Below are 15595 nucleotides of genomic sequence, written 5' to 3' on the forward strand. Positions count from 1 at the left end.
TGCTAGTCCCCCCCCCCACTCTACTGCTAGTCCCCCCCCCACTCTACTGCTAGTCCCCTCCCCCCCACTCTACTGCTAGTCCCCTCCCCCCCACTCTACTGCTAGTCCCCTCCCCCCCACTCTACTGCTAGTCCCCTCCCCCCCACTCTACTGCTAGTCCCCCCCCCCCCACTCTACTGCTAGTCCCCTCCCCCCCCACTCTACTGCTAGTCCCCCCCCACTCTACTGCTAGTCCCCCCCCCCCCACTCTACTGCTAGTCCCCCCCCCCACTCTACTGCTAGTCCCCCCCCCACTCTACTGCTAGTCCCCTCCCCCCCACTCTACTGCTAGTCCCCTCCCCCCCACTCTACTGCTAGTCCCCTCCCCCCCACTCTACTGCTAGTCCCCTCCCCCCCACTCTACTGCTAGTCCCCCCCCCCCACTCTACTGCTAGTCCCCTCCCCCCCACTCTACTGCTAGTCCCCCCCCCACTCTACTGCTATCCCCCCCCCCCACTCTACTGCTATCCTCCCCCCCACTCTACTGCTAGTCCCCTCCCCCCCACTCTACTGCTAGTCCCCTCCCCCCCACTCTACTGCTAGTCCCCTCCCCCCCACTCTACTGCTAGTCCCCTCCCCCCCACTCTACTGCTAGTCCCCTCCCCCCCACTCTACTGCTAGTCCCCTCCCCCCACTCTACTGCTATTCCCCCCCCCACTCTACCGCTAGTCCCCTCCCCCCCACTCTACCGCTAGTCCCCTCCCCCCCACTCTACCGCTAGTCCCCTCCCCCCCACTCTACCGCTAGTCCCCTCCCCCCCACTCTACCGCTAGTCCCCTCCCCCCCACTCTACCGCTAGTCCCCTCCCCCCCACTCTACTGCTAGTCCCCTCCCCCCCACTCTACTGCTAGTCCCCTCCCCCCCACTCTACTGCTATTCCCCCACCACTCTACTGCTATTCCCCCCCCCCACTCTACTGCTATTCCCCCCCCCCACTCTACTGCTATTCCCCCCCCCCCCACTCTACTGCTAGTCCCCCCCCCACTCTACTGCTACCCCCCCCCACTCTACTGCTACCCCCCCCACTCTACTGCTATTCCCCCCCACTCTACTGCTAGTCCCCCCCCCCCACTCTACTGCTAGTCCCCTCCCCCCCACTCTACTGCTAGTCCCCTCCCCCCCACTCTACTGCTAGTCCCCCTCCCCCCCACTCTACTGCTAGTCCCCCTCCCCCCCACTCTACTGCTAGTCCCCCTCCCCCCCACTCTACTGCTAGTCCCCCCCCACTCTACTGCTAGTCCCCCCCCCACTCTACTGCTATTCCCCCCACTCTACTGCTATTCCCCCCACTCTACTGCTATTCCCCCTCCCCCCCACTCTACTGCTATTCCCCCCCACACTCTACTGCTATTCCCCCACCACTCTACTGCTATTCCCCCACCACTCTACTGCTATTCCCCCACCACTCTACTGCTATTCCCCCACCACTCTACTGCTATTCCCCCCCCACTCTACTGCTAGTCCCCCCCACATTCTGCTGCTATTCCCCTCCCCCCCACTCTACTGCTAGCGCCCCCCCCCACTCTACTGCTAGTCCCCCCCCACTCTACTGCCAGCCCCCCCCCCCCACTCTACTGCCAGTCCCCTCCCCCCACTCTACTGCTAGTCCCCTCCCCCCCACTCTACTGCTAGTCCCCCCCCCCACTCTACTGCTATTCCCCCCCCCCCCACTCTACTGCTATTCCCCCCCCCCACTCTACTGCTATTCCCCCCCCCCACTCTACTGCTATTCCCCCCCCCCACTCTACTGCTATTCCCCCCCCCCACTCTACTGCTATTCCCCCCCACTCTACTGCTATTTCCCCCCCACTCTACTGCTATTTCCCCCCCACTCTACTGCTATTTCCCCCCCACTCTACTGCTATTCCCCCCCCCCCAACTCTACTATTCCCCCCCCCCCAACTCTACTATTCCCCCCCCCACTCTACTATTCCCCCCCCCCACTCTACTATTCTCCCCCCCACTCTACTATTCTCCCCCCCACTCTACTATTCTCCCCCCCACTCTACTGCTAGTTCCCCCCCCCCCACTCTACTGCTAGTCCCCCCCCACTCTACTGCTAGTCCCCCCCCCACTCTACTGCTAGTCCCCCCCCACTCTACTGCCCTCTCCTATCCTCTCCTCCCCCTTTACCATCCCCTCCCCCCTCGACTAACCCCTCCCCCCCTCTACTATTCCCCCCCTCTACTACCCCCCCTCCCTACTAACCCCTCCCCCTTCCTACTAACCCCTCCCCCCTCCCTACTAACCCCTCCCCCCTCCCCACTAACCCCTCCCCCCTCCCCACTAACCCCTCCCCCCTCCCCACTAACCCCTCCCCCCTCCCTACTAACCCCTCCCCCCTCCCTACTAACTCCTCCCCACCTCCCTACTACCCCTGCTATCTCCTCCAGCAATGCTTCTCCTTACAGATCTTCCACTCACTACGTTACCTTTAGTTAAATAGTAGTATGTATCGTAGCACCCCGTATTAAAGCGGCATATTCAACAGCATTTAAGAAATGTATTATTACCTTTAACAGTGTTATCTTGTGAACAAGCCATCAATGTTTTGTGATTGATGGTGTCGTAAAAATGTTGGCTAACGGGTTAGCAATTAGCATGTTTCACATTTCAGTGGAAATACTACTACCATCAGATTTTGCATAAGCTGTTTAGCAAAAAAAATATATATGTCCTGTACTAATCGGCAGTTATTGTCCACCTTACTATTTTGTTCAATTACAAGATATATATCCGTTTAATTTTGTTCAAAAAAAGAGACACCAACCTCGGATCTGAAGTGTTTCCTAGATAGTTGTCTCTTCTTCCAGTAAGAACAACAGGATTTGCTTGTCAACTTTTCATTGCGAAGCCCGCGGCACCTTCCGGAAGACTCTTGAAAATGTTTTTTCTTCTACCAACATCATTTTCAGTGTTGTAACCAAATAATGTTTCATTATTTTTGTTTTACAGATTAAATCTTGTGGTTTTGAAAAAGTAGATAACAGTTTAATACTAACATATAAATGAGTGAATAATTTAGATTACAATATACAGCCTGTCCCACAAAATGTGTAAAATAGATCACTTTAATGAAAACTCACCAAAAACCTCATTTAAATTACAAATTGCAATGAAAATTGGTGGTCAGCTAGCTAGAAGGGCGTCTTTAGTCGCGAAAACGTACCACCAAGGTTTTAATTAGAAAAAAGGCAAAGAGCCCATTTTTAAACATAAGCTGGGCCTCTTAGCAGCTTGATAGAAAACCTGTTTGGATTTAGATCAAATTTCAGTCCAATGGAAGGTCTTTAAGAGAGGTTTAATTAATGGCTTAATATGTCATTGTTTTAACTGTCCAAACTGATGTATGTTATATAAATATGCTTGTTTAACTTTAACTGGTTAGCCATTCCAAATAAGGTGAAATCATTTTTTCCCCCCGCATGATTTGAGAAAATATTTTCCTGGAGTCGCTAGAAGCAGGAATACATATGTTAACTGTGATGTCACTAGAGAATTAATCAGAGAATTAAATTAACACGTGTTTCCCTCTCCAAGGTTTCAAGATCACTCAACTTTTCCGGGATATGTACACCAAGCACATAGACTTCACCATTCATCCAATTTAAAATCAGCTGTGGTGTGTCTTACCTACCATGGCTGCGTAGTGGGCTTGTGTGTGGGTGTGTGTGTGAGTGTGTCTTACCATTGCTACGTAGTGGGCCTGTGCCTGTGCCTGGGCCTGTTGTTGCTGATACATGGGCTGTATCATCATCTGCTGCTGAAGGGCCTGCTGGTACTGAGAGGACAGAGGCAGACCATCTTAGATTGCTATCGATTATTTACAGACCATCTTAGATTGCTATCGATTATTTACAGACCATCTTAGATCGCTATCGATTATTTACAGACCATCTCAGATTGCTATCGATTATTTACAGACCATCTTAGATTGCTATCGATTATTTACAGACCATCTCAGATTGCTATCGATTATTTACAGACCATCTCAGATTGCTATCGATTATTTACAGACCATCTTAGATCGCTATCGATTATTTACAGACCATCTCAGATCGCTATCGATTATTTACAGACCACCTCAGATTGCTATCGATTATTTACAGACCATCTCAGATTGCTATTGATTATTTACAGACCATCTTAGATTGCTATCGTTTATTTACAGACCATCTTAGATTGCTATCGATTATTTACAGACCATCTTAGATTGATATCGATTTAAACACAGTTTCCCATGCTTGTTCAATGAACCATAAACAATTAATGAACACGCACCTGTGGAACAGTCGTTAAGACACTAACAGCGTACAGACGGTAGGCAATTAAAGGTCACAGTTATGAAAACCTAGGACACTAAAGAGGCCTTTCTACTGACTCTGAAAAACACCAAAATAAAGATGCCACGGGTCCCTGCTCATCTGCGTGAACGTGCCTTAGGCAAGCTGCAAGGAGGCATGAGGACTGCAGATGTGGCCAGGGCAATAAATTGCAATGTCCGTACTGTGAGACGCCTAAGACAGCGCTACAGAGAGACACGACGGACAGCTGATCGTCCTCGCAGTGGCAGACCACGTGCAACAACACCTGCACAGGATCGGTACATCCGAACACCACACCTGCGGGACAGGTACAGGATGGCAACAACAACTGCGGAGTTGCACCAGGAACGCACAATCCCTCCATCATTGCTCAGACGGTCCACAATAGGCTGAGAGAGGATGGACTGAGGGCTTGTAGGCCTGTTGTAAGGCAGGTCCTCACCAGATATCACCGGCAACAACATCGCCTAAGGGCACAAACCCACCGTCGCTGGACCAGACAGCACAGGCAAAAAGTGCTCTTCACTGACGAGTTACGGTTTTGTCTCACCAGGTCGGATTCACATTTATCTTCGAAGGAATGAGCGTTACACAGAGGCTTGTACTCTGGAGCGGGATCGATTTGGAGGTGGAGGGTCCGTCATGGTCTGGGTCGGTGTGTCATATCATCATCGGACTGAGCTTGTCATTGCAGGCAATCTCAACGCTGTGCGTTACAGGGAAGACATCCTCCTCCCTCATGTGGTACCCTTCCTGCAGGCTCATCCTGACATGACCCTCCAGCATGACAATGCCACCAGCCATACTGCTCGTTCTGTGCGTGATTTCCTGCAAGACAGGAATGTCAGTGTTCTGCCATGGCCAGCGAAGAGCCCGGATCTCAAACCCATTGAGCACATCTGGGACCTGTTGGATCGGACGGTGAGGGCTAGAGCCATTCCCCTCAGAAATGTCCGGGAACTTGCAGGTGGTGCCTTGGTGGAAGACTGGGGTAACATCTCACAGCAAGAACTGGCAAATCTGGTGCAGACCATGAGGAGGAGATGCACTGCAGTACTTAATGCAGCTGGTGGCCACACCAGATACTGACTGTTACTTTAGATTTTGACCCCCCCATTGTTCAGGGACACGCTATTCAATTTCTGTTAGTCACTTGTCTGTGGAACTTGTTCAATTTATGTCTCAGATGTTGAATCTTGTTATGTTCATACAAATATTTACACATGTTAAGTTTACTGAAAATAAACTCAGTTGACAGTGAGAGGATGTTTATTTTTTGCTGAGTTGACAACACTGATTTTGGTTTTGCTAAAGTGTGCCTCGCTTAATATAACCCTGGTGTCAGACAGCGTGAGGGTTTCTCAGTAGAACCTTAATATAACCCTGGTGTCAGACAGCGTGAGGGTTTATCAGTAGAACCTTAATATAACCCTGGTGTCAGACAGCGTGAGGGTTTCTCAGTAGAACCTTAATATAACCCCTGGTGTCAGACAGCGTGAGGGTTTCTCAGCAGTACCTTAATATAACCCCTGGTGTCAGACAGCGTGAGGGTTTATCAGTAGAACCTTAATATAACCCCTGGTGTCAGACAGCGTGAGGGTTTCTCATCAGTACCTTAATATAACCCCTGGTGTCAGACAGCGTGAGGGTTTCTCAGCAGTACCTTAATATAACCCCTGGTGTCAGACAGCGTGAGGGTTTCTCAGTAGAACCTTAATATAACCCCTGGTGTCAGACAGCGTGAGGGTTTATCAGTAGTACCTTAATATAACCCCTGGTGTCAGACAGCGTGAGGGTTTATCAGTAGTACCTTAATATAACCCCTGGTGTCAGACAGCGTGAGGGTTTATCAGTAGAACCTTAATATAACCCTGGTGTCAGACAGCGTGAGGGTTTATCAGTAGTACCTTAATATAACCCCTGGTGTCAGACAGCGTGAGGATTTATCAGTAGTACCTTAATATAACCCCTGGTGTCAGACAGCGTGAGGGTTTATCAGTAGTACCTTAATATAACCCCTGGTGTCAGACAGCGTGAGGGTTTATCAGTAGAACCTTAATATAACCCTGGTGTCAGACAGCGTGAGGGTTTATCAGTAGTACCTTAATATAACCCCTGGTGTCAGACAGCGTGAGGGTTTCTCAGTAGAACCTTAATATAACCCCTGGTGTCAGACAGCGTGAGGGTTTCTCAGTAGAACCTTAATATAACCCCTGGTGTCAGACAGCGTTAGGGTTTTTCAGTAGAACCTTAATATAACCCTGGTGTCAGACAGCGTGAGGGTTTCTAAGTAGAACCTTAATATAACCCCTGGTGTCAGACAGCGTGAGGGTTTATCAGTAGAACCTTAATATAACCCTGGTGTCAGACAGCGTGAGGGTTTATCAGTAGAACCTTAATATAACCCTGGTGTCAGACAGCGTGAGGGTTTCTCAGTAGAACCTTAATATAACCCCTGGTGTCAGACAGCGTGAGGGGTTATCAGTAGAACCTTAATATACCCCTGGTGTCAGACAGTGTGAGGGTTTCTCAGTAGAACCTTAATATAACCCCTGGTGTCAGACAGCGTGAGGGTTTCTAAGTAGAACCTTAATATAACCCTGGTGTCAGACAGCGTGAGGGGTTATCAGTAGAACCTTAATATACCCCTGGTGTCAGACAGTGTGAGGGTTTCTCAGTAGAACCTTAATATAACCCCTGGTGTCAGACAGCGTGAGGGTTTATCAGTAGAACCTTAATATAACCCTGGTGTCAGACAGCGTGAGGGTTTATCAGTAGAACCTTAATATAACCCTGGTGTCAGACAGCGTGAGGGTTTATCAGTAGAACCTTAATATAACCCCTGGTGTCAGACAGCGTGAGGGTTTCTCAGTAGAACCTTAATATAACCCTGGTGTCAGACAGCGTGAGGGTTTATCAGTAGAACCTTAATATAACCCTGGTGTCAGACAGCGTGAGGGTTTCTCAGTAGAACCTTAATATAACCCTGGTGTCAGACAGCGTGAGGGTTTCTCAGTAGAACCTCAATATAACCCTGGTGTCAGACAGCGTGAGGGTTTATCAGTAGAACCTCAATATAACCCCTGGTGTCAGACAGAGTGAGGGTTTCTCAGCAGTACCTGAAGGTATTGGAGCTGTTGTGGATGGACAGGATGGAGATGTTGTTGCAGACGCAGGTCTCCTGGCTGCAGCTGTTGGAGGACCCTGTTGGCTGTCTGGGGCTGTGGAGCAACCGGCTGGCTGTTACCAGGTGTTGGAGCTGTGATACAAGAGGAGATCGTTCGTTGTCTATTTAGTGAGAATGTGTCTTCTGCCTATACAAACCCTCTCAGATAAACCCGTTGAGATGCACAGGGTCCGCCACGGAGAAGTGCCCCTTGGGGGATAGCCGCTCAGGGGGTTCAGAGTCTCACTCAGGGGGTTCAGAGTCTCACTCAGGGGGTTCAGAGTCTCACTCAGGGGGTTCAGAGTCTCACTCAGGGGGTTCAGAGTCTCACTCAGGGGGTTCAGAGTCTCACTCAGGGGGTTCAGAGTCTCACTCAGGGGGTTCAGAGTCTCACTCAGGGGCACGTTGGCAGATAAACAAACACAGTATTTTTGCTTTCTCACCTTTCTGCCCATTGCTGACGGCTACAGAAGGCACAGCTGTAGGAGTGATGGGCGTGGCGGCGATGGGCGTGGCGGCGATGGGCGTGGCGGCGGCGGGCGTGGCTATAGGGGTGACAGCTGTGTTGGCTACAGGGATGGGTATCACATTACTGTTGGCAGCCTTGGGTCTCTGTCTCGGAGCGATGGAAGTTGCCGTCGGGCCCGCGGACTCTGTGATTCTGGAGTAGTAGGGGAACAACCAGAACAGTGGAAAAACGTAATTATTAACCTTTATTTATACATTCTCATTGGCAGATAAAAAAACGTATTTTACAAAAAGAGACACCCGACTCGTATTCTTTCACAAATATCCACAGCACAGTGAAGGGAGAACTTATTTGTATTGCTTTTAATCTTTTTAAATGAATTTCTTATTAACACTTTGTTCTAGCTAGCTATTTGTGTAGGTAACTATCAAGTAAACGCAATGTGGCTGTACCTGGCTTTCGTCATGCTCTTCCTAGCAGCAACCTCGCTGGCTGTGAGTGGCTCAGGGAGTGACGTGGGGAGAGGGGAGCTCTGCAGAGGGGCCCAATACAACCGTCACTGTTGCTGGGTATATAGACACCCAACTTCTCCAGACACGGGTCTTCATTTCACTTATAATACAACACACATCTGTCACAATCAATGAACAGCGACTTACAAAGAGATTTGGCACTGGACACTCCTTTCCAGCTAACTTGAAGGCAAAGTAGGAGACTTGATAGATGTCTGGTCTCTTCTCATGGTCAGGCTCAAGCATATATCCTGGAGGAGACATGGGAGAGATGACATATAGTTTAATGTATCCTGGAGAAGAGGGGACATATAGTTTACTATATCCTGGAGTAGAGAGGACATATAGTTTAATATATCCTGGAGTAGAGGGGACATATAGTTTAATATATCCTGGAGTAGAGGGGACATATAGTTTACTATATCCTGGAGTAGAGGGGACATATAGTTTAATGTATCCTGGAGTAGAGGGGACATATAGTTTACTATATCCTGGAGTAGAGGGGACATATAGTTTACTATATCCTGGAGTAGAGAGGACATATAGTTTAATATATCCTGGAGTAGAGAGGACATATAGTTTAATATATCCTGGAGTAGAGGGGACATAGTTTAATGTATCCTGGAGTAGAGAGGACATATAGTTTAATATATCCTGGAGTAGAGGGGACATATAGTTTACTATATCCTGGAGTAGAGAGGACATATAGTTTAATATATCCTGGAGTAGAGGGGACATATAGTTTACTATATCCTGGAGTAGAGAGGACATATAGTTTAATGTATCCTGGAGTAGAGAGGACATATAGTTTAATGTATCCTGGAGTAGAGAGGACGTATAGTTTACTATATCCTGGAGTAGAGGGGACGTATAGTTTAATATATCCTGGAGTAGAGAGGACGTATAGTTTACTATATCCTGGAGTAGAGGGGACATATAGTTTACTATATCCTGGAGTAGAGAGGACATATAGTTTACTATATCCTGGAGTAGAGGGGACATATAGTTTACTATATCCTGGAGAAGAGGGGACATATAGTTTAATATATCCTGGAGAAGAGAGGACATATAGTTTACTATATCCTGGAGTAGAGAGGACATATAGTTTAATATATCCTGGAGTAGAGGGGACATATAGTTTACTATATCCTGGAGTAGAGGGGACATATAGTTTAATATATCCTGGAGTAGAGGGGACATATAGTTTAATGTATCCTGGAGTAGAGGGGACATATAGTTTACTATATCCTGGAGTAGAGAGGACATATAGTTTACTATATCCTGGAGAAGAGAGGACGTATAGTTTAATATATCCTGGAGAAGAGAGGACGTATAGTTTAATATATCCTGGAGTAGAGGGGACATATAGTTTACTATATCCTGGAGTAGAGAGGACATATAGTTTACTATATCCTGGAGAAGAGAGGACGTATAGTTTAATATATCCTGGAGTAGAGGGGACATATAGTTTAATGTATCCTGGAGAAGAGGGGACATATAGTTTAATGTATCCTGGAGTAGAGAGGACATATAGTTTAATATATCCTGGAGTAGAGGGGACATATAGTTTAATGTATCCTGGAGAAGAGGGGACATATAGTTTAATATATCCTGGAGTAGAGAGGACATATAGTTTAATATATCCTGGAGTAGAGGGGACATATAGTTTACTATATCCTGGAGTAGAGAGGACATATAGTTTACTATATCCTGGAGTAGAGGGGACATATAGTTTACTATATCCTGGAGAAGAGGGGACATATAGTTTAATATATCCTGGAGTAGAGAGGACATATAGTTTAATATATCCTGGAGTAGAGGGGACATATAGTTTACTATATCCTGGAGTAGAGAGGACATATAGTTTACTATATCCTGGAGTAGAGGGGACATATAGTTTACTATATCCTGGAGTAGAGAGGACATATAGTTTAATATATCCTGGAGAAGAGGGGACATATAGTTTACTATATCCTGGAGTAGAGAGGACATATAGTTTAATATATCCTGGAGTAGAGGGGACATATAGTTTACTATATCCTGGAGTAGAGAGGACATATAGTTTACTATATCCTGGAGTAGAGGGGACATATAGTTTACTATATCCTGGAGTAGAGAGGACATATAGTTTAATATATCCTGGAGAAGAGGGGACATATAGTTTAATGTATCCTGGAGAAGAGAGGACATATAGTTTACTATATCCTGGAGTAGAGAGGACATATAGTTTAATATATCCTGGAGTAGAGGGGACATATAGTTTAATGTATCCTGGAGAAGAGAGGACATATAGTTTACTATATCCTGGAGTAGAGGGGACATATAGTTTAATATATCCTGGAGTAGAGGGGACATATAGTTTACTATATCCTGGAGAAGAGGGGACATATAGTTTAATATATCCTGGAGTAGAGAGGACATATAGTTTACTATATCCTGGAGTAGAGGGGACATATAGTTTAATATATCCTGGAGTAGAGGGGACATATAGTTTACTATATCCTGGAGAAGAGGGGACATATAGTTTAATATATCCTGGAGTAGAGGGGACATATAGTTTAATGTATCCTGGAGAAGAGGGGACATATAGTTTACTATATCCTGGAGTAGAGGGGACATATAGTTTAATATATCCTGGAGTAGAGAGGACATATAGTTTAATGTATCCTGGAGAAGAGGGGACATATAGTTTACTATATCCTGGAGTAGAGAGGACATATAGTTTAATATATCCTGGAGAAGAGAGGACGTATAGTTTAATATATCCTGGAGTAGAGAGGACATATAGTTTAATATATCCTGGAGAAGAGAGGACATATAGTTTAATATATCCTGGAGTAGAGGGGACATATAGTTTAATATATCCTGGAGAAGAGGGGACATATAGTTTACTATATCCTGGAGTAGAGAGGACATATAGTTTAATATATCCTGGAGAAGAGAGGACGTATAGTTTAATATATCCTGGAGTAGAGAGGACATATAGTTTAATATATCCTGGAGTAGAGAGGACATATAGTTTAATATATCCTGGAGTAGAGAGGACATATAGTTTAATATATCCTGGAGAAGAGAGGACGTATAGTTTAATATATCCTGGAGTAGAGAGGACATATAGTTTACTATATCCTGGAGTAGAGAGGACATATAGTTTAATGTATCCTGGAGAAGAGAGGACGTATAGTTTAATATATCCTGGAGTAGAGAGGACATATAGTTTAATATATCCTGGAGAAGAGAGGACGTATAGTTTAATATATCCTGGAGTAGAGAGGACATATAGTTTAATATATCCTGGAGAAGAGAGGACGTATAGTTTAATATATCCTGGAGAAGAGAGGACGTATAGTTTAATATATCCTGGAGTAGAGAGGACATATAGTTTACTATATCCTGGAGTAGAGAGGACATATAGTTTACTATATCCTGGAGTAGAGAGGACATATAGTTTAATATATCCTGGAGTAGAGAGGACATATAGTTTACTATATCCTGGAGAAGAGGGGACATATAGTTTAATATATCCTGGAGTAGAGAGGACATATAGTTTAATATATCCTGGAGAAGAGGGGACATATAGTTTACTATATCCTGGAGTAGAGAGGACATATAGTTTAATGTATCCTGGAGTAGAGAGGACATATAGTTTAATATATCCTGGAGTAGAGGGGACATATAGTTTAATATATCCTGGAGTAGAGAGGACATATAGTTTAATATATCCTGGAGAAGAGAGGACGTATAGTTTAATATATCCTGGAGTAGAGAGGACATATAGTTTAATATATCCTGGAGAAGAGAGGACGTATAGTTTAATATATCCTGGAGTAGAGGGGACATATAGTTTAATATATCCTGGAGAAGAGAGGACGTATAGTTTAATATATCCTGGAGTAGAGGGGACATATAGTTTAATATATCCTGGAGAAGAGAGGACGTATAGTTTAATATATCCTGGAGTAGAGGGGACATATAGTTTAATATATCCTGGAGTAGAGGGGACATGTAGTTTACTATATCCTGGAGTAGAGGGGACATATAGTTTACTATATCCTGGAGTAGAGAGGACATATAGTTTACTATATCCTGGAGAAGAGGGGACATATAGTTTAATATATCCTGGAGTAGAGGGGACATATAGTTTAATGTATCCTGGAGAAGAGGGGACATATAGTTTACTATATCCTGGAGTAGAGGGGACATATAGTTTAATATATCCTGGAGTAGAGAGGACATATAGTTTAATGTATCCTGGAGAAGAGGGGACATATAGTTTACTATATCCTGGAGTAGAGAGGACATATAGTTTAATATATCCTGGAGAAGAGAGGACGTATAGTTTAATATATCCTGGAGTAGAGAGGACATATAGTTTAATATATCCTGGAGAAGAGAGGACATATAGTTTAATATATCCTGGAGTAGAGGGGACATATAGTTTAATATATCCTGGAGAAGAGGGGACATATAGTTTACTATATCCTGGAGTAGAGAGGACATATAGTTTAATATATCCTGGAGAAGAGAGGACGTATAGTTTAATATATCCTGGAGTAGAGAGGACATATAGTTTAATATATCCTGGAGTAGAGAGGACATATAGTTTAATATATCCTGGAGAAGAGAGGACGTATAGTTTAATATATCCTGGAGTAGAGAGGACATATAGTTTACTATATCCTGGAGTAGAGAGGACATATAGTTTAATGTATCCTGGAGAAGAGAGGACGTATAGTTTAATATATCCTGGAGTAGAGAGGACATATAGTTTAATATATCCTGGAGAAGAGAGGACGTATAGTTTAATATATCCTGGAGTAGAGAGGACATATAGTTTAATATATCCTGGAGAAGAGAGGACGTATAGTTTAATATATCCTGGAGAAGAGAGGACGTATAGTTTAATATATCCTGGAGTAGAGAGGACATATAGTTTACTATATCCTGGAGTAGAGAGGACATATAGTTTACTATATCCTGGAGTAGAGAGGACATATAGTTTAATATATCCTGGAGTAGAGAGGACATATAGTTTACTATATCCTGGAGAAGAGGGGACATATAGTTTAATATATCCTGGAGTAGAGAGGACATATAGTTTAATATATCCTGGAGAAGAGGGGACATATAGTTTACTATATCCTGGAGTAGAGAGGACATATAGTTTAATGTATCCTGGAGTAGAGAGGACATATAGTTTAATATATCCTGGAGTAGAGGGGACATATAGTTTAATATATCCTGGAGTAGAGAGGACATATAGTTTAATATATCCTGGAGAAGAGAGGACGTATAGTTTAATATATCCTGGAGTAGAGAGGACATATAGTTTAATATATCCTGGAGAAGAGAGGACGTATAGTTTAATATATCCTGGAGTAGAGGGGACATATAGTTTAATATATCCTGGAGAAGAGAGGACGTATAGTTTAATATATCCTGGAGTAGAGGGGACATATAGTTTAATATATCCTGGAGAAGAGAGGACGTATAGTTTAATATATCCTGGAGTAGAGGGGACATATAGTTTAATATATCCTGGAGTAGAGGGGACATGTAGTTTACTATATCCTGGAGTAGAGGGGACATATAGTTTACTATATCCTGGAGTAGAGAGGACATATAGTTTACTATATCCTGGAGTAGAGGGGACATATAGTTTAATATATCCTGGAGAAGAGGGGACATATAGTTTACTATATCCTGGAGTAGAGAGGACATATAGTTTACTATATCCTGGAGTAGAGGGGACATATAGTTTAATATATCCTGGAGAAGAGGGGACATATAGTTTACTATATCCTGGAGTAGAGAGGACATATAGTTTAATATATCCTGGAGAAGAGAGGACATATAGTTTAATATATCCTGGAGTAGAGAGGACATATAGTTTAATATATCCTGGAGTAGAGAGGACATATAGTTTAATATATCCTGGAGTAGAGAGGACATATAGTTTAATATATCCTGGAGAAGAGAGGACATATAGTTTAATATATCCTGGAGTAGAGAGGACATATAGTTTACTATATCCTGGAGTAGAGAGGACATATAGTTTAATATATCCTGGAGAAGAGAGGACATATAGTTTAATATATCCTGGAGTAGAGAGGACATATAGTTTACTATATCCTGGAGTAGAGAGGACATATAGTTTAATGTATCCTGGAGAAGAGAGGACGTATAGTTTAATATATCCTGGAGAAGAGAGGACGTATAGTTTAATATATCCTGGAGTAGAGAGGACATATAGTTTAATATATCCTGGAGTAGAGGGGACATATAGTTTAATGTATCCTGGAGTAGAGAGGACATATAGTTTACTATATCCTGGAGTAGAGAGGACATATAGTTTAATATATCCTGGAGAAGAGAGGACATATAGTTTAATATATCCTGGAGTAGAGAGGACATATAGTTTACTATATCCTGGAGTAGAGAGGACATATAGTTTAATGTATCCTGGAGTAGAGAGGACGTATAGTTTAATATATCCTGGAGTAGAGAGGACGTATAGTTTAATATATCCTGGAGTAGAGAGGACGTATAGTTTAATATATCCTGGAGAAGAGAGGACGTATAGTTTAATATATCCTGGAGTAGAGAGGACATATAGTTTAATATATCCTGGAGAAGAGAGGACGTATAGTTTAATATATCCTGGAGTAGAGAGGACATATAGTTTAATGTATCCTGGAGTAGAGAGGACATATAGTTTAATATATCCTGGAGTAGAGGGGACATATAGTTTACTATATCCTGGAGTAGAGGGGACATATAGTTTAATATATCCTGGAGGAGACATGGGAGAGATGACATATAGTTTAATGTATCCTGGAGGAGACATGGGAGTAGAGGGGACATATAGTTTACTATATCCTGGAGTAGAGAGGACATATAGTTTAATATATCCTGGAGTAGAGGGGACATATAGTTTAATGTATCCTGGAGTAGAGGGGACATATAGTTTACTATATCCTGGAGTAGAGAGGACATATAGTTTAATATATCCTGGAGTAGAGAGGACATATAGTTTAATGTATCCTGGAGTAGAGGGGACATATAGTTTACTATATCCTGGAGT

General features: G+C 44.1%; 1 protein-coding gene across 2 annotated transcripts in view; it reads right to left on the bottom strand.

Moving 5' to 3' along the window:
• LOC110535133 (BMP-2-inducible protein kinase) overlaps nt 1–15595 on the bottom strand; it is a 104066-nt gene that overhangs the window by 24053 nt on the left and 64418 nt on the right. For both annotated transcript variants that reach the window (XM_090191238.1, XM_036936476.2), the window contains exons 8-12: nt 8659–8762; nt 8452–8531; nt 7974–8191; nt 7484–7623; nt 3728–3820 (exon numbers count right to left, since the gene is read on the bottom strand). In XM_090191238.1, coding sequence (XP_090047364.1) covers nt 3728–3820; nt 7484–7623; nt 7974–8191; nt 8452–8531; nt 8659–8762 — 635 coding nt within the window. The remainder of the gene's footprint in view (nt 1–3727; nt 3821–7483; nt 7624–7973; nt 8192–8451; nt 8532–8658; nt 8763–15595) is intronic.

The sequence above is a fragment of the Oncorhynchus mykiss genome, chromosome 11 (genome assembly GCF_057628025.1).
Source record: "Oncorhynchus mykiss isolate SJ-2025 chromosome 11, ASM5762802v1, whole genome shotgun sequence".
NCBI classification, from domain to species: Eukaryota; Metazoa; Chordata; class Actinopteri; order Salmoniformes; family Salmonidae; genus Oncorhynchus; species Oncorhynchus mykiss.